Source organism: Lactuca serriola, chromosome 3, assembly GCF_051521515.1.
Source record: "Lactuca serriola cultivar US96UC23 chromosome 3, Lser_US96UC23_V15, whole genome shotgun sequence".
NCBI classification, from domain to species: Eukaryota; Viridiplantae; Streptophyta; class Magnoliopsida; order Asterales; family Asteraceae; genus Lactuca; species Lactuca serriola.
Genome location: NC_136410.1, coordinates 114,905,339 through 114,924,432, shown reverse-complemented (window position 1 = coordinate 114,924,432; position 19,094 = coordinate 114,905,339). Strand labels below are relative to the sequence as shown.

General features: G+C 35.7%; 1 protein-coding gene across 1 annotated transcript; it reads left to right on the top strand.

The window, feature by feature from the left end:
- Positions 1-7,777: 7,777 nt before the first annotated feature.
- LOC145093076 (transcription repressor OFP7-like) lies at positions 7,778-8,940 on the top strand. Its single transcript, XM_079031119.1, has one exon. The coding sequence runs from the start codon at positions 7,816-7,818 to the stop codon at positions 8,887-8,889; it is 1,074 nt and encodes a 357-aa protein (XP_078887245.1). The 5' UTR covers positions 7,778-7,815; the 3' UTR covers positions 8,890-8,940.
- The last annotated feature ends 10,154 nt before the right edge of the window (positions 8,941-19,094 follow it).

Here is a 19,094-nt window from a genome sequence, read left to right as displayed (position 1 = left end):
TGGATAGAATTGGACTCGGATCGGGAACCCGGTGGTTCAGGGTTATATCTAGCTCGTAAGAGCCAAGTGATTGTTGTGATCAGGATCGAGAAAGTACCATGGAGTGGTACTCGGTTGATAAGTGTGGAGCCTGATAGGTGTGGTTATCAGAGGGTGAAGCCGGTGGCCGGCTTGAGGCGGTAGTCAAGACACCACTAGAAAGGAGAAAGTGAGTTTCGGGTTTCGATGGTTGCGTCTTGAGGAACCTGGTTGGGTTAATGCCAGGTGGTGCGTGGCGGGAGAAGTTCTGGAGTAGAGGTGCCGAAGGCTTCGAGGGCGAAGCCTAATTTAAGTGGGGGAGAATTGTAACGCCCCGTTCCTAAGAGTACCTAATTGTGAGTCCCCGGGATTTAAGAGAAATGATATTTTGGTCATCTTGTGGGAAAAGTGGAAAATGAGGGACAAGTATAAAATTTGGGGACTCGCCGAGTATGCCGAACGTAAGCTGGGATTACGCCCAGCGTAATTGGGTAAGTGACGCGGATGCAAGGTTGAGTACGCCCAACATACTAGAGGTACGCCCAGCGTACTCTTAGAGTTCTAAAACCCTAAATTTAGGGTCAGCCACTATATAAGGAACATGTTGGTGCATACCCTAGCCTCAATAAGCTCTCCCTTAACCTCAGAAACCCTAAGATAGCCATCCCACCTCCTTGATTGGGTGTGTTTGGTCTTGGAAAGCTTGGATTAGCAAAAGAGTGCATAAATGAAGAAAGGAGAAGTTGTCAAGGAAGGAGAGAAACGGCTGGAGCTTATAGATCTGGGAAGACATCATCCTTTGGAGCCTATTTGAGGTATAAAGCTTCTTGCTTGACATTAATATTGTGTAGATCTATGTGTTGTGAAGCTTTGACACCATTCTTGTCCCAAAAGCCCTCATTTTGATGCATGTTTTGAGTTGGTCAAGATTATATGTCCTTTCAGACCTTTGGAGAGGTCTTGAGTGAGAAAAATGAGGTCCCAAGGGCTGTGGTTGTTCCATGTGTGAGATATGTGGGTCTTAATGGATTAAGACCTTGGATTAAGAGCTTTATGGACGTCCCAAGTGATAAAGTTCGAGACTTTATGAATCTTAGGCATGTTTGGCCTAGGGATATGAAGTTTGGGCTTAAGAGCTTAAGCCATTAAGAAGATATGGGGACTTAATGAGTAGCGAAGTTACGCCCCACGTAACTAGCGAGTACGCCCCGCGTAGCGAGTCAGTTCCCCGATCCCCTGTTGCGAATCAGCGTGTACGCCCAGCGTACCAAGGAGGGTACGCTCCGCGTACTCCCTCTGTTGGGCTTTTCATTTTGGGCCTTAGGGATTGGGCTGTTATTTGGGCTGCTGGATTTTGGGCCGTGGCTGGACATTATGGTTAGAGTATTTTGGGCCCATTGGTTGTTATGGATCATGAGTTTAGGCCCATTTGGTGAGGTGGGCCCAATTTAGTAAATTGGGCCAATAATGGACTTTGTTTTGGACTTCTGGACTTTGGTCCATTGATGGGCTTGGGAGCTTACTTAGTGTTAGGCCGGATTGAGTTAGGGGTAAAATGGTCAATTTACCCTTAGAGGAGTATTGTGCTTGGCCTAATGTTTATTTGTGCTATGTTGGCTAGTTCGGGATTTTCGGTGAGTCAGTGATTTGAGAATCTGCTTCTTCAGTTCAGAGTTTCGGCAGTGCGAGGTGATTTATCCTCACTATATCAACAGGGTCTAAGGCACCAAGGTCGGCCATTTATCGGATTGAGATCCGGGTATTGTTATGTTATTACTTTGATATGTTTGCATCCTGGTAGCTAGGATGGTGTATGTTAGAGACCTGGTTGAGTTCGGTATCCTGATATGTAGGGTGATGCTATGCTAGTGACCGGTTAGGTCGGTATCCTGGTTAGGATGATGATATGCTATGTGATCTGTTTGATCGGCTTGTTGACTGTGAATTGTTATATGATTGTATGTTTATATGCACATGGTTGTTTGGACTGCAGTTGGGTTGAGGCGGATCCTGCTTTGTGTTGTAGGCCAAGATACCCAGGGCGGACTGGTTGTCCCGAAGGCCCAGCGAGCGGTCCGGATAGGCTGTAGGCCCCAAGAGGGTGGACCAGACGTGCCGAGGCTCGGAGAGTGGACCAGGCCGAATGAAGGCCCGGTGCGGGCGGACCAGTCATATTATAGACTCAGAGAGTGGACCAGGTGGATTGAAGGCCCGGTGCGGGCGGACCAATCACACTACAGACTCGATGTATATGGCTAGACTCGGAGGGTGGACCAGGTGGACTGTTGGCCGTTGCGGCGGACCAGTCACACAGTAGACTCGAAGTGCATGGCTGTTCTGTGATCGGATATGATATGGCATGTTATGCGTGTATGGTAGATGTGGTTGGTATTTTGGGGATATCTCACTAAGCTTTCGGGCTTACAGTTGTGGTTTAATGTTTTTCAGGTTCTTCAGGAGACCATGGCAAGGCGAAGGCGTGATCGTACCGCTCCTCATGTTTATGTTGTGATGTGATTTTGGGAATACTCTAAATAAATTGTATTGAAAACCTTTTTGTAATAATTTAATGAAATCGGGTTGTTTCTGAAAAGTTTAAATTGGTTGGAATTTTTCGGTTGTTACATTCCTCCTCCTCCTCCTCTATCACCCCCACCCCACTCAAACTTCTCACTCATTTGTGTACTATCAAGGGAAAAACTCATCGGACCCAGTTATCTTGATTAGATTCGCACCTTGAGGATCACGATAAGGTATGAGATCAAAGAGTATGATCTTGATGTGGATGGCCCTAAACTTGCTGATGATGTTACCAGTAATCAGATAGTTGCTTATGACAAGCATTACGATGAGTCGCTTCCCTTATGTTATCGACCATGTCCTCTAAGATCTAAAAGGGTTTTGAAAATCTCGGGGGATATGACATAAACTACCAGCTTAAGGAAATGTTCCAACAGTAGGCCCAACAAGAACGATTCGAGATCGTAAAGTCCCTTATGATATGTACACTACAAGAGCAAGCATCTATGTATATACGTGTTCAGAAGATGAAATTGTACGTAGACATATTGGAAAATCTTGATGTCCAATTTCCAAAGGAGTTAACCATTGATATGGTGCTTAATGCTCTTTAGTTCATACCAACAATTCATCATGAACTACAATATAAAACAACATGGACAATATCTTAATGGATCTATAAGGCATGTTGAAATCTACTGAAGCAAGTATGTAGAAAACTCATAGTTCTAACTCCACTTCTCCTGTCTTTGCCATTTGGCCATACTATAGCAAAAAGGAAGAAAATTTATAATCCCAAAGGAAATGGAAAGACCAAGGTTGGACAGTTTAACCAATGTCTCAAGAGAAAGTTTGATTATGAGATAGCTCCTACTAGTAGCCCAAATGAGGCCATTTCTTTCTACTGCCAGTTAAAGGGACACTAGAAACGTAGCTGTCTGAAATACCTAGAGGATTCGAAGAGGAAAAAGATCAAGGAGTCTGATACCTCAGATATATTTATGATTAATCTCCATAGTACATCAACTTATAATTCTTGTCCCACCATTGCAGTGGATGGTTGGTGGTTTGTTGTACTCAACGGAGGAGTCGTGAGGACATAGGGCGGTAGATAGCAACCATGGAAATTCCACTGAGAATTTTTCATACATCATAAAAAAATAATTACCAATCCTTTTAGGTTATACTTTTTTTCTCTTGTTAAAATTAAAATAAAGACTTTTTTATTAATTTGGACAAAATATTAAATAATCGAGACTTTTCTATTAAAAAAATTTTATGACTTTATTAAAAAAAAATTAAAATAACGGAACTTTTATATATATATATATATATATATATATATATATATATATATATATATATATATATATATATATATATATATATATTCCTTAGAAATTTGAAGTCAATATGTGTTATCTTCCATTATTGATTTCTATTTCTATCTCATTTTTATTCATATAATGGATGAAAACATGCAAGGACTCATAAGTTAAAACATACATCCAACAAATATAAGTTTCTTTTCTAATTTATTCATCTTCAATAAATAAATTAAAAACACATATCCAACAAACACAAAACAGACCATAACAATATGTTGGCACCATGTATTCATTAGACCATGATATGTTTTTAAATGAAACAATTCTATGTTTTTTTCATTAGACCATGACATGTTTTCAAATGAAACAATTCAAAGTTGTTTTGCATAGATACCATACTAGATAAAAATATAACTGAAACGAATGGTCTTTTGGTTTGGGGTAATTTGTACGTTTGGTCTCTGACTTATTTTATTAACTCGGAAGGTCCTTATTATTTATTTTTGTTGTGTGTTTGGTCCCTGTCTTACCTAAAATGTTGTAAAATTTATTTTTTAATTTATTTAAATAAACACACCCACAACCCCACTTTCACCTCACCTTACCTTATCTTACCTATCCAATCTTATTTAAATAAATTAAAAAAATCAATTACAAAATAGTCTTTTTAGGTAAGACAGAGACCAAGCACGCAAAAAAAAAAAAAAAAAAAAAAAAAAAAAAACTATAGAGACTGTTCAAGTTAAAAAAATAAGTTAGTGACCAAACATACAAATTGCCCCCAAACCATAGGGACCATTCGTGTAATTTACTCTAACTAAAATCTATCTATATTTGTCATATATTAACATAATATTTGTAGTTTACATTTAATTCTCTCTCTCTCTCTCTCTCTCTCTCTATATATATATATATATATATATATATATATATATATATATATATATATATATATATATATATATATATATATATATATGGAAGGGTTATTTGGAAAATAAAAAACCTAAAAATGCATAAAAAATACTTAGAGAATTTTTTTTTTAAAAATCACCGTTTTTATACAAAATCGGTGAAAGAATTTTTGAAAAAAAATTGATTTTTTATTTTTTTTTTCAGTGAATTTTAACAAAAACCTGCGACTTTTTATAAAAAAAATTGTGATCTCTAAGTATTGTTTTATGTATTTTTATGATTATTAGGGTTTTTCTGTTTTTCATAGAACCTAAACATGTATATATATATATATATATATATATATATATATATATATATATATATATATATATATATATAACTAGGTTAAGGTGTTCAAAGTAATTATTGTGTGATTGTATGCATAAATGTAGCCAATCAAAATTAAATAAAAAATTAAATAATTAAATACATAAATAAGGGTAATTTAGTAATTTGATTAGTAACCTCCAAAAATAATCCCTATAATAATGGTATTGACTTTTAGCCTAATTTCTCCAAGTTTATATTAAACTCGTTTTTTTTTTCTTTAGTCGATCAATCTCACCGATTACAAGCCCTAGTCGATGATATAAAGCCGTCGCCACCATCGTCCGCCCCCAAACACTTTAATACTGGCTTGAATCCAACAATCCATAAGAAACTCCGTTCAAACGACGAGAACCACGGCGGAGAGAACACTAACGACACATCATGATTCGAGATTCGAGATTTCCCCTCGTAGTACTGCTAGTAATGCGAGAGAACACGAGCGATCAAATCACAGAGATGTTCATCAAATCACAGAGATGCAACATTATTCTTTTAGAATGTATTAGTGTCTTTGTTAGATTTTGATGTTTTTTTTCCAGATTTGAAAGTTTTTTTTTAGTTTTATTCTTTAACAATAAATGTAATCTTAGCAATTGTTACATGTATTTTATAAAAAATAATGTAACTTTTGTTTTAATTCTTCAATTGATGGTTCGAAAATTTTGTTATTCTACAAGAAAATTTTAAAGTCATGATCAATAAATATGTTCAAGAATATTTTTATTATTTTATGGTTCAAGAATATTTTTTTTTGAACATACTCAAACATATTCTATCAGAATGTCCGAATTAAAAATCTTATAATTCATAAAATCGGATTTTTAAAATTAATAAAATCTATGATCCCTTAAAATATACAAATTTCCTTTCTTAAATCTATATTAACTGACTCAAATATCCTTTCTAGTTAAAGTAGATGGTTTTTTTCAATTATATTTAATTCAATAATATGTATTAATCGCTTTTTTAAAATAAGTAAATTGATTGGCCCATAGAATAATAATTACTTTGAATATAATAACCTAAGTCTATATATATATATATATATATATATATATATATATATATATATATATATATATATATATATATATATATATATATATATATATATATATATATATATATATATATAAGAATTTGGTGTCGAGTTAAACAGATTTTACATTGCTATTTAGCAAACAAAGTTTTTGCCCTACCATGTTAAAAAATAATTGATTTTGTACATTTTGTCTTACAAAGTGTGTAAGAGATCCTTCTATTTTTTATATTATTAAAAAGAGAGAAAAGAAAAGACTTTAGAGAAGAAAAAGAGAGAAAAGAAAAGACATTGGCATGCATTACATGATTTTGTTCCCTCATTGGATGCTCGTAATCTCTTTTGCAAAATCAACTTTTTTCCAAGGGGTGAGAGGGTCTATTGACCTAACTGTAAACCCAAGACCCATAACCCATCTCATCATTTTCTCTTAATTTCTTTTAATTTTCAACAAATAAAGAATATTTACCCTTTTGCTACAATAGAATAAAGGGTATATTTGATATTTAAAAAGTTTCTAAAGCATTTGTTGTATATACAGTTCCATTGTCAGTCCTTCGATTTTTCTATTTACATTAAATACACCACAACACAGATGTATTAAATACTATATATAAAAACATATAATATTTTAATTATATATATATATTAATTACAATTGAATAGTATATTTTGACCAAAAATCTAACTTAAAGAAAAAGACAAATAATTGGGCAATAATATGTAATTTACCATGCACTTTGAGCCAAACACCTCCTATATTTGACTTGTTACAATCTAAGACATCAAACACCAAGATAAATGAAATTATATCCAAAAGCCGAATACAAACACCACATCTTATGTAATCAAGGCTATCAATATAGGTCATGAAATTTGTCCTTTTATGTTTGGAACCTTTTCTAGTGCACCCTTGCTTCATCTTCTTGTACATCATGCATTACACCTTGTACCCCTATTTTCATTATGTATTGTCGACTCTAATCAATGATCTTTAGAGATTGAAAACATCTCAATAATTTTAATCGATACAGATACTGATTCCACTAGAAGACGGAAAACTTTTTATCGTTGTAATTTCATTTCAATCAAATTAAGAAAAAAGTGAGATATATATTTAGAAAATATATATAAAAACTGTGATTGATTGATCAATACATGAGCTGTGTCAAACTCTATAAATGCTCATGCTGAGTCAAATTTTATAACAGTGTCAAGACTTATATATTCAATCGTGTTCAACAGTTGTTTAAAACATTTAAATAGTTTCTTTTTAGGTTTTTATTCAAAAATATAACCATTTAAAAAAATACAAAATCCTTTATTTTGTTTTATTACTAGATATAACATATTATATATACGTAATTAATAATTCTTTAAAATGTAAAAATTAAAATGTATCAAATTTTAATCGCCTGTTGACCCAGTACGTAGAATAAAGCGCCGACTCCTCCCCCATCCCCCACCCCTACCCCTACCCCTACCCCTACCCCTACCCCACCCACCCCCACCCCCACTCCCACCCCCCATCCAACCATATTATTATCTTATAACATGCCAGTTGCCACTTCATGGTCTTATAAATCTTCAGTTTCCTCATTTTCATCACCCAACTCAGTAAAAATGGCGAAATTTAAGCTGCGGATCTTTCAATCTTGCCGATCAAAAGACCCTTCGGACCTGCCGGAGCATCCCGTCCCGGCGTTTCAACGTCACAACATCTTCACCGTCGATTACCCACCAACCACCGCACCGCTGCCGATCTCTAAGCATCAACCACATCGCTCTTCCTTCAAAAGCCACGTCTCCTCCGCCTTCGGATGTGGCTCCAAATCCGGAGACCAGTCAGACTCCGAATACTTCCAGTGGCAAGAAGACGAGCAATGGCATGTTGTCGCTAAAATATACGACGCGGAGTCCCCTCGCCGGAAAATATACAACTCCTCCGTCTCCGGTGGGGATACTGACGATGACCGTTTCCCGCTGCCGTTACTACCATTGCCTCCGGTGGACAAAAAGAAAAGACGTCGGGGTAGAAGAGCGAAGGTAAACAGATTAAGAAACATCAGCACATCCTCCGGTGATAGTGGTCTTTTTAGCAGCGAGTATAGCATCCATGAAGGTGGCGAAGACGAAGCTCTTCACGGCGGAGACGGCGGTGAAGTGGAAGATGAAACCGAAACCCTAATTTCATCTTCTAGAAGCTTCTCAACTGATTCGTCAACAGATTTCAACCCTCAGCTAGAAACCATACGTGAGTGCGCGCCAATTTCACTCTCGCATCGCTACAAATTCAACAAAAAGCGAAATTCATCGTCGAAACGCAGCAGCCGAGGCCATGGAAACAGTGGCGGAGGAGGTGGAGGAGGAGGAATGATGATGATGATGTGTAAAGGCAGTTCCGGTATGTCCCCTGAATGGGGATCCCCGGCGAGGTTGTCGGTTTTTAAAAAGCTTATACCTTGTAAAGTGGAGGGGAAGATGAAGGAGAGCTTCGCAGTGGTGAAGAGATCAGAGGATCCATTCGAAGATTTCAAGAGATCGATGATGGAGATGATAATGGAGAAACAGATGTTTGAGGAGACTGATCTTGAGCAGCTTTTGCAGTGTTTCTTGTCGTTGAATTCAAGGTTTCACCATGGCGTGATTGTGGAAGCTTTCTCGGAGATCTGGGACACCATGTTTGGTGATGATTGAACTTGATGTAGATCCATTACCAAACTCAAAGTCAACAAATTCCATGTTTCATGTGATCATGATCATCTAACTAATATATATATATATATATATATATATATATATATATATATATATATATATATATATATATATATATATATACACTACATTAATTAACTAACTGACTTTATTTGTTTATGTCATAATAATTTGGTTGTGACTGATTATCGAAGCATCCTACAAATTAGAATATCGCACCAATGCAATCCAATTTTTATATATTTATTTAGTATTTCAGTTGTTTCATATCACTTTCTGTATTTAGAGAACACACCAGTAAAATTCCAATACTCTTCGAAAAATGGACATTACAATTTACAAACACATTAACAACAATCTTTACAGTTTTTAACAAAATATTTATTATATATATATATATATATATATATATATATATATATATATATATATATATATATATATATATATATATATATATATATATATATATATAACCCGTGGGAACCACGGTTACAAAATTAATTAAACTTTTATAGTAAAAACTCAAAAAATTTAATTAATTATTTTAAATAAATTATTAATTAAGAGATTTTTTTAGTTATATAAATTCTAATCATTGATTAAAATAAATATATGAATTTATATTTTATAATTTGTATTAATTTTATTTTAATTTTTATTCTAATGTTATTAATTTAATGTAATTAGAGTAAGAATTTTAAAATTTGAAATTTGAAATAGAGTTGACAAAAGACATACATTAATTTGGGACATAGGAGAATAAAATATACATTAATTAGGATGTCTAATAGAATAACACATGTTAAAAGGAGAATAAAACTATTCTTTATATATATATATATATATATATATATATATATATATATATATATATATATATATATATATATATATATATATAATGTGAATTTCTTACATGAAAAGTTAAAAAGCATGCTATTAACATGTCATAGCATTACTATATAATTACTATTATTTTTTTATAAAGGCATAATCAAAAGAATGGTTAATAAATATATATATGAAATACAAGATTTTCAATGAATATCAATTTTAGTTAAATTTCAATTGCGTAATTAAATTATAATAACAAGATACTTATCATAATTTCCAAAGGTTCATGGGAAATTAATTAGAAATTCTTGAAGAATAAAATGTTTAATCTTGAACCTTAACTTGATTGTAAAGGAATAATGATTAAGAATCGGTTTAACTTAACAACGAATCAAATATTTTTGTAGAAATTAAGGTTAAGAACCAGTTTAACATAACAAAACATCAAATATACTTACAGAATTTAGGGTAAAAATGATTTAATATATTTCATTCTTTAAAAATTAGAATTAATTCATTAAAATAAGTTGATTCATAAATATTTTTGACCCATTGAACCATAAAAACGTACCACAATTACATTATTAACAATGTCCATCAATTAAAATCTTGGAAACTGTAAATCAATAACATTCTTTAAATATGTAAAACAATTATATCTTTTTAAATAAAAAAGAAACTAATAAATGAAAAGAAGGTTTACTTGCAGGTCATGTTTTCTCTTTAATAAGTACATTCTCTGGTAATAGATTTGGAAAAGTACATCATTTTGTGAGAATTAAAAAGAAATCGATCGATGAACATGAGCTTTATAGGTATATGCTTTATCTATGTCAAATATATTCTTTAAGAACGAATCTCATCCTTCCTCTTTGAAATCGAGCTATAAATTCAAAAATATAGTTGAGGATTTATTAAGGGGTTGAAAATAGTGGATCGTAGATTCTCGGTGGTTGTAGATAGGATAGTGTTAGGTTGTAATGGTTGCAAGAACTTGTATCTAGTCCAATGAAAGGTTTTTAATAATAGTGGAATTAGTAAAGTTGCGTCTGATGGGGATGTTTGATCTGATGATGGTGGGTTCGGCTTGATGATGGTGGATGTCGGATATGGTGTATGATATAACTAACATAAGAAGATGAATCCGAGAATGTGGGCTCCCGGTAGAGTGTGTTGATGGTGATCACATGATTTAAAGCTTTCATTCCATAAATATAATATCTTATTTTTGAAATTTAAATGATTGTTCATATTTATAGGCTTGTAATTTAGGTTATTTAATTAGTTAAACAAGGAAAATTACTATAATGCCCCTATCGAATGATTGGTGTAGAATTTGTGATATATTCGCACACTATATAGAGTTTATACATGAATGTATGTGTGTGTGTGTGTGTGTATATATATATATATATATATATATATATATATATATAGAGAGAGAGAGAGAGAGAGAGAGAGAGAGAGAAAGAGAATGGTTCATCAATGAACACTAATTTTTTGAAAAGAGTATAGACAAATTGTGGCCACTAATTATGATTTGATATGCAAACATGTCATTTTTCCTTAATATTTCACAATACACTCTATGATGCTTAGAGCTGTAAACGAACTGAGCGAACATTAACGAGACTTATTCATGTTTGTTCAATTAAGTTTAACTGAACAAATGAACAAACATGAACACATAAATGAACAAATTTCTTTGTTTATGTTCGTTCGTTTAAGAAAATATTCTTATGTTCATTTATGTTCTTTCTTTAAGATGTTAAACGAACATAAATGAATGAAAATAAAAGAACGAATATAAACGAACGTAAATGAACGGATGTGAATGAACATAAATGAACGAACATAGAAAGCCTACATGAACATAAACGAAAATAAATAAAGATGAACGACTATTAACATCCAAACAAAGAACCATACATAAATAAATGTTATATAATAAATTGTACAATATAAATGAACATAAACAAACGTTCATGAATGTAAATGAACGAACAAAAGAAATGTTCATATTCGTTCATTTAACTAAAAGAAAAAACAATCTTGTTCATGTCCGTTCATTTATTAAATAAATGAACATTAACGAACTTCCCGACGAATGGAACACGAATAGTTCGTTGAACGTTCATTTTGTTTACAACCCTAATCATGCTCTTTCCTTCCTGAATTCTTGTTTTGGTAGATATTTATATCTTGTTCACAAATCTAAAATATTTTAGTGATTTTATTTTGAATTCTTAGGCTTTCCTTCAATACTCTTTTTGTTTTCGAATTTAAATGTTAGAATTTTGGTTCAATTAATTCGGCATTACCGTGCGACATTCAAAAATAATAGGTATCGTTCATGGAATTTCAAGAAAGAGATAATGTTTAACATTATTGTAACACTTGTATCCTTAAGTATGCTCTTAATATTTATTTTTTGCAAGTGTTCATTTTGGTGAAATATTATTTGTATCATCAAGGATGGCCTCCTGCGTTGGGCGTAGGTGAAAGATTCCATCGAGGGACTTAAAGCCCTATGTTGGCCGTGGAGATGGCTACACTGGGCGCAGGAGTGCATGACTTAAACCATAATTGCGGGGTTGTGAGCCCTATTTAAAGACTTTAACACCTTGATGGCCTCCCCATGCTCAACCTCTACCCTCATACTCAATGACCTCGAAACCCTAGCCGCCTTGTGAGAGTTTTGAAGCATTTCCGTGTTTCTTTTTGTGCTTTGTGAAAAAGGAGTCCATTGAAGATGCTCGTGGGAGTCCATAACTTTGTAGATCCAGGCTTTCCACTTCATCAACCTTTTCCATAAAGTATAAAGCTTGCATCTTGATGTTCCTTTTGTTAGATCTAATTAGCTCATGGGTTTTTATGCTCTTTGTCCCTTAACATTCGTCTTTATGAGTATGAGCAATTCTGGACCTTATGTGCATCATTTCCAGTCATTTTTGAGCTTATTGAGTCATAAAAATGGGAGCTTGGTCACTCCTATCCATCCATGCATGGGTTCTTGAGCATTAGAATGTGTTGTAGACTTAGGGTTTGGTCTTATACTCTTTTAAGCCATGTAAATGTGTAAAGTCAGAGACTTTAGCACTTAGAACATTTATTAGGTCCAGACTTGAGAGTTGGATGTTTATTCCTTGAGTATTAAGATCTTAATGTGAAGTTGGCAACCAACATAATTACATGCAACGTAATCTGGTCAATGCTTAGTGTAGCTTGAGTTGTACCCGTTTTCCATCAAGGCTCTACGTTGGGCGTAGAGCATGGTGTATACTGGTCGTACGTAGCACCAGAAGGGGGGATTTTAGACTAACTGGATTGTCGATCAAGTGGAGCAGGTTCTAGACTAGGAAGGGTAAAATGGTTTTTTATCCCAGAGAGAGGGTGATTATAAGCTAAGGCCTTTGAGTCGGAATTATTACCTTAATTTCTAATTAGGGTCTTACTATATATTGATTTGTAACATCCCAAAAATCAAGGTGAAAATTTTCATTTTTTTAAACTTAAAGGAAATCATTGGTTCAAATAAAAACCCTATTCAAAACCAAATGTTTACAAGACATTGCTCTCAAAAGTAGAAATCATATTTCAGAGTGTCCTAAATCAGTATCATCAAAACCAAGAGGATGTACACGATCACTCATTTGTTTTCCCATGGTCATTTGAAGCACCTGAAATATGAAACTAAAATTGTAATCCAAATCTTAGTAAGTTCTACCAAAGTACCACTACACAAACAAACAAATAAAAGCATGCATATTGGGCCCACAACTAACATACTGGATTACCCCCTGTTGTGATATGTCATTGGCTTAACTCCATCTATCTGAGGGTAGGAATGAAGAGCTTGTGAATCACAATAAGGAAAATAAAATTGTCACTCGTCGTCCGGGACATGGTCCCGGAACGAGGCTCCGAAGATCAAGTCAGTGAGGGTCTAAGAGGGTGGAAAGCATAAAGAGAGAGTTGCATGGTTCCTTTTTTCTGGCCGCTTCTCTTGGGGGAGAAGGATGCCTTTTATACCTGCAGATAAGGGGAACATATCCCCAACAATATCTTCTAAATTTTTTTTACATCCCCAAAATCTTGGCCAGAAAAGACTGATTTTCATTTATGCTTTTAAATAATTTCAGAGTAAATCCTTTTGATTTGAAAGAGTTGCGGAATTTGTTCCCAAAAACAAAACATGATAAAACAATGTTTACCAAAGCATTTCATAAAAGAAATGTATTTTCATTATATAATCAAAACTCGGGGTGTCATGTTCCGATACAGACCAATAAGCATAAACGATAACATTACATGTCATTCAACAAATATATACATATACAGACTTGTAAACAAAACAACTTGATGGTTCATCCATCTTATGCCCTTGCGCCACTTCCTGTAATACAAATAAAACTGAGTGGGTCAGGCTTGGGAGCCTGGTGAGCATATAGGGTTTTCAACCCACAATAAATAATCATATTTAATTTTCACCAACCAACAATATCCCAATTACCCATACCCGTTATTCTCACTTTATGTCGCTAAGACAACTAACATAAGGGACTTAGTCTAAGAATATTTCATCGGGGCGACAACACATGCTTCGGGGGTTCCTCAGCAATATAAGTCAAATAAGGCAACCATGAGGGGGATGGAGTACAGCGAATGAACACCCAAGTTCATTAACACCTACAGGTGGCGAACCTGCTAATGTTTCCACAAGACTATCTAGAAAAGTCCGTGGTTGTCATCTAAACTCCACTAGATGACTAAATCAAACAACAACGAGGCCTCTCATCTGTTTATTACACACCAACTATCTACCCATGTTCTACCCAACATATTAGTAGATAAAAATATACATTTTTATACATAGTTTTAAAAACCTGTATAACATGCTTTAATCAATACATATTCCACATAACAGATAAGGCACACACGCACATAACACGTATTTCATAGAGAAATAATCATATCTATAAGATAGAAGAAAGTGAATACACATTCACACATATAAACAACAATATACTTAATACACTCAAACCATACTTGTATTATTATCGTGTTTATGAAAGGTAGTATACACTCATTTGATCAGAAGATGATCGGACATCACTACGACTTGTAGAAGTAGTAATTCTCAGCAGATCTGGAAGATCTCTACAAAAATCGAACTTCTCGTGGGCAGAGCTTCAGCTCGGGAACCGCACTTCTCGGGATCTTCGGGATCTCGGGACTTGCTTCGGGGCTCGAGAATAATACCGGGGCTTCGGGGTATTTCTGGCACGCAAATCGATGCAAAACGGGAGAGAGAAGAGAGAAAATAGCAAAAGAACTCGGCTGCCCTCGCATCCTATTTATAGAAGGCTGGAGCCTCGGAGTACGTGGGGCGTACTGGTCCGAATTCGTCACTGCGTTCGTCATCCGAAGCCACTTGTTGCGAGTGTCGACATCTTCGGTGTACGCGGGGCGTACTTCGGATCGGATCGATGACTCCTTCGGATAATCATCTGAATTAAAGATTAAATTTAAATACAAATTATTTAATAAACTTCAGAAATTCATATCTTCTTCATACGAACTCCGTTTTCGACGTTCTTTATATCCACGCGAAGGTGAGACTACGCTCTACAACTTTTGTTTAGACTTCGTCGGCTAATTTTTAACTTTATTTTTATTATTTACTTTTAATAGGTCGGGACAGAAAAACTTCGTTATAAATTCATAACTTCTTTGTTTGACGTCCGTTCTCGCGTAACTTTTCATCGCTTCGATACCAACAACGAGACCTTCGATCCTCGTTTAGATTGTTTCGACTAAAAACCGCTCGATCTCAAATCGAGTATTTCGGGCTGCACACCGCTAAGTCAAAACTTCAATAAATCATAACTTCCTCATACGAAGTCAGATTTGGGCGTTCTATATATATTCGGAAACCTCGTTTCAACTACTACAACATTAACCAAAGATATCAAGTTTATTTTACACTTAAATTTTGACGCTTATTTTTATTCTTAATTAATTAAACCACATAATTAAGCAATTAAGCACAAAACACATAATACTCAAATAATACACTTCTATTATTTCAAAACGGGTTACAAAGGTTAACCTAGACTATTACATTGCTAAAAATGGCAAGCCCGGAAACACAGGCGGTACAATTCTCTCCACCTTAGAATGATTCCGTCCCCAGAATCACACATCAACAAACAAATGCGGATAACGACTTAACATGTCACTCTCTGTCTCCTAGGTGAGATTCGGCCCATTTGTGTGTTTCCATCGGACAAGCACTAACCCAACCATTTTGCGTCGCAACTTCTTAGTCTTTCGGTCAACAATTGCCTCTGGTTCTTCAATCAACCTTTTGTTCTCATCAATTCTCAATTTAGAAATTGGAATTATGTCGGGAACTTCTCCCGTGAACTTCCTCAAATAACACACATGAAAAGTGTTGTGAATTCCATTCAGTTCTTCGGGCAATTCGAGCTTGTAAGCTTGGTTCCCAAGCCTCTGAAGAACTTTAAACGGTCCAATAAACCTTGGACTCAACTTTCCCCTTTTACCAAATCTTATAAGTCTCTTCCACGGAGAGACTTTAAGCAAAACCGAATCTCCAATTTCAAAAGTCATCGGTCTTCGCTTCTTGTCAGCATAGCTCTTTTGACGATCCTGAGCTGCTAACATTCTTTCCCTAATTATTTTCAGCTTTTCAGCAGTTTGATGAACCATCTCTGGCCCCATAAACTGCTTTTCCCCAGCCTCAAGTCAACAAGACGGCGTACGACACTTCTGTCCATACAAAGCTTGATAAGGTGCCATCTTTATGCTGGAGTGAAAGCTATTATTATAGGAAAATTCTACCAAAGGTAAATGTTCATCCCAATTACCTAGGAATTCCAGAGTACATGCTCTCAGCATATCTTCAAGTGTTTGTATTGTTCTTTCACTCTGACCATCAGTCTGCGGATGGTAAGCTGTACTTAAACATAACTTGGTACCCATTTCCTCTTGTAGACTTTTCCAAAACCTTGAGGTGAAACGGCTATCACGATCCGATACAATCGTTAACGGAACACCGTGAAGCCTCACAATTTCCTTCACGTAAGAATTCGCAAGCTTCTCCATAGACCATTTCTCCTTGGCTGCTATGAAATGCACACTCTTAGTGAATCGATCAACGACCACCCAAATCATGTCGTGACCATTCTTTGTTCGGGGCAGTTTAGTGACAAAATCCATAGCAATGTCTTCCCACTTACCCATAGGCACAGGCAATGGTTCTAAACTCCCGTACGGTTTCTGATGTTGTGTCTTTACTCTCGCACAAGTCACACACTCAACCACATACTTTGCAACATCAAGCTTCATCGTCGGCCACCGGTAGTAGGGTTTCAGGTCCCTATACATTTTAGTGCTACCGGGATGAATCGAGTACATGGTTTTGTGAGCTTCTTCCATCAGAAGATCCCTAATTCCTCCTGACTTAGGTACCCAAATACGATCTTGGAATACCTTCAGTCCATGACCGTTTGTACCGAACACTAATGTTTTACCCAAACGTTCCTCCTTTCGGTCATTCTTTTCAGAAGCTTCGCTTTGAGCTTTCTTTATACTTTCCAAAATAGTCGAGACAACTTCAATTCTCAACGCTCTTGGCCTTTTCCTTTCAAGATTGACTTTCCGACTGAGAGCATCAGCAACAACATTAGCTTTACCGGGGTGGTAAAGTATATCGCAGTCGTAGTCTTTAAGTAACTCTAGCCAGCGTCGTTGCCTCATATTCAATTCTTTCTGATTAAAGAGATATTGGAGACTCTTATGATCAGTGAAAAGTTTGCACTTCGTGCCATAGAGGTAATGCCTCCATATTTTCAGAGCGAAAACTACCGCTGCCAACTCCAAATCATGAGTCGGGTAATTCTTTTCATGCTCCTTCAGCTGTCGAGACGCATATGCTATCACCTTTTCTCTTTGGGTCAAAACACAACCGAATCCAACCCCAGACGCATCGCTATAAACATCGAAGTCTTCAACTCCATCGGGTAAAGAAAGTATCAGTGCCTCGCATAGCTTCTTCTTTAGCTTCTCGAATGCTTCTTTATGCTTATCACTCCAAGCATAAGTAGCTCCTTTGTGGGTCAAAGCTGTTAATGGAGTAGCGATCGAAGAAAAACCTTGGACAAACCTTCGGTAATATCCGGCTAATCCCAAAAAGCTTCGGATCTCCGTGGGACCTTTCGGTTGTTCCCACTTCATTACCGCTTCGATCTTCGCTGGATCAACCATTACCCCTTCTTGGTTGACCACGTGACCCAAGAATTGGACTTCACGAATCCAAAAATCACACTTAGAGAACTTTGCATACAGCTTCTCCTGCTTCAAGACTTCTAACACTTCTCGCAAGTGTCTGCCATGCTCCTCCTGGCTTTTCGAGCAAATCAGAATGTCGTCTATGAACACTATCACAGATTTATCAAGGAACGGATTACAAACCCTATTCATTAAATCCATAAATGCTGCTGGAGCATTGGTTAGTCCAAACGACATAACCAAGAACTCGTAGTGTCCATATCGCGTTCTGAATGCAGTCTTCTCTATATCTTGCTCTCTTACTTTTAGCTGATGATATCCTGACCTTAGATCGATCTTCGAGAAATAGCTCGAACCTTGCAATTGATCAAATAGGTCATCAATCCTCGGCTACGGATATCTATTCTTTATTGTTGCCTTGTTCAGCTCTCTATAATCGATGCACATTCTCATACTTCCATTTTTCTTCTTCACAAATAACACCGGAGCTCCCCAGGGCGATGAACTAGGTCTAATGAAACCTTTGTCCAATAACTCCTGAAGTTGCATCATCAGCTCCTTCATCTCCGTCGGTGCTAATCGATAAGGTGCTTTTGCTATTGGCGTGGCTGCTGGTAGCAAGTCTATTCTAAACTCCATTTGTCTATCAGGTGGTAATCCAGGAAGATCTTCGGGAAATACTTCCGGATAATCACACACCACTGGAATACTCTGCATCACCTTCTTTTCCTTCTTAGCATCGATCACGAATGCTAAATATGATGTACATCCCTTGGTCAAACACTTTCTGGCTTTCATTAGAGAAATGATTCTAGAATTCACTCTGCGTTTGTGCCCATACACCATAAACGAATCTTTCCCAGACGGGTTTACTTTAACTATCTTCTTCTTGCACAATATTTCGGCATCATTAGCGCTAAGCCAATCCATTCACAACACGATGTCGAAACCATTAAGTTCGATAAGCAATAATTCCTCGTGAAACTTATTCCCATTAAGGTCGATTAAGATGTTTTTCATACGATAGCTAA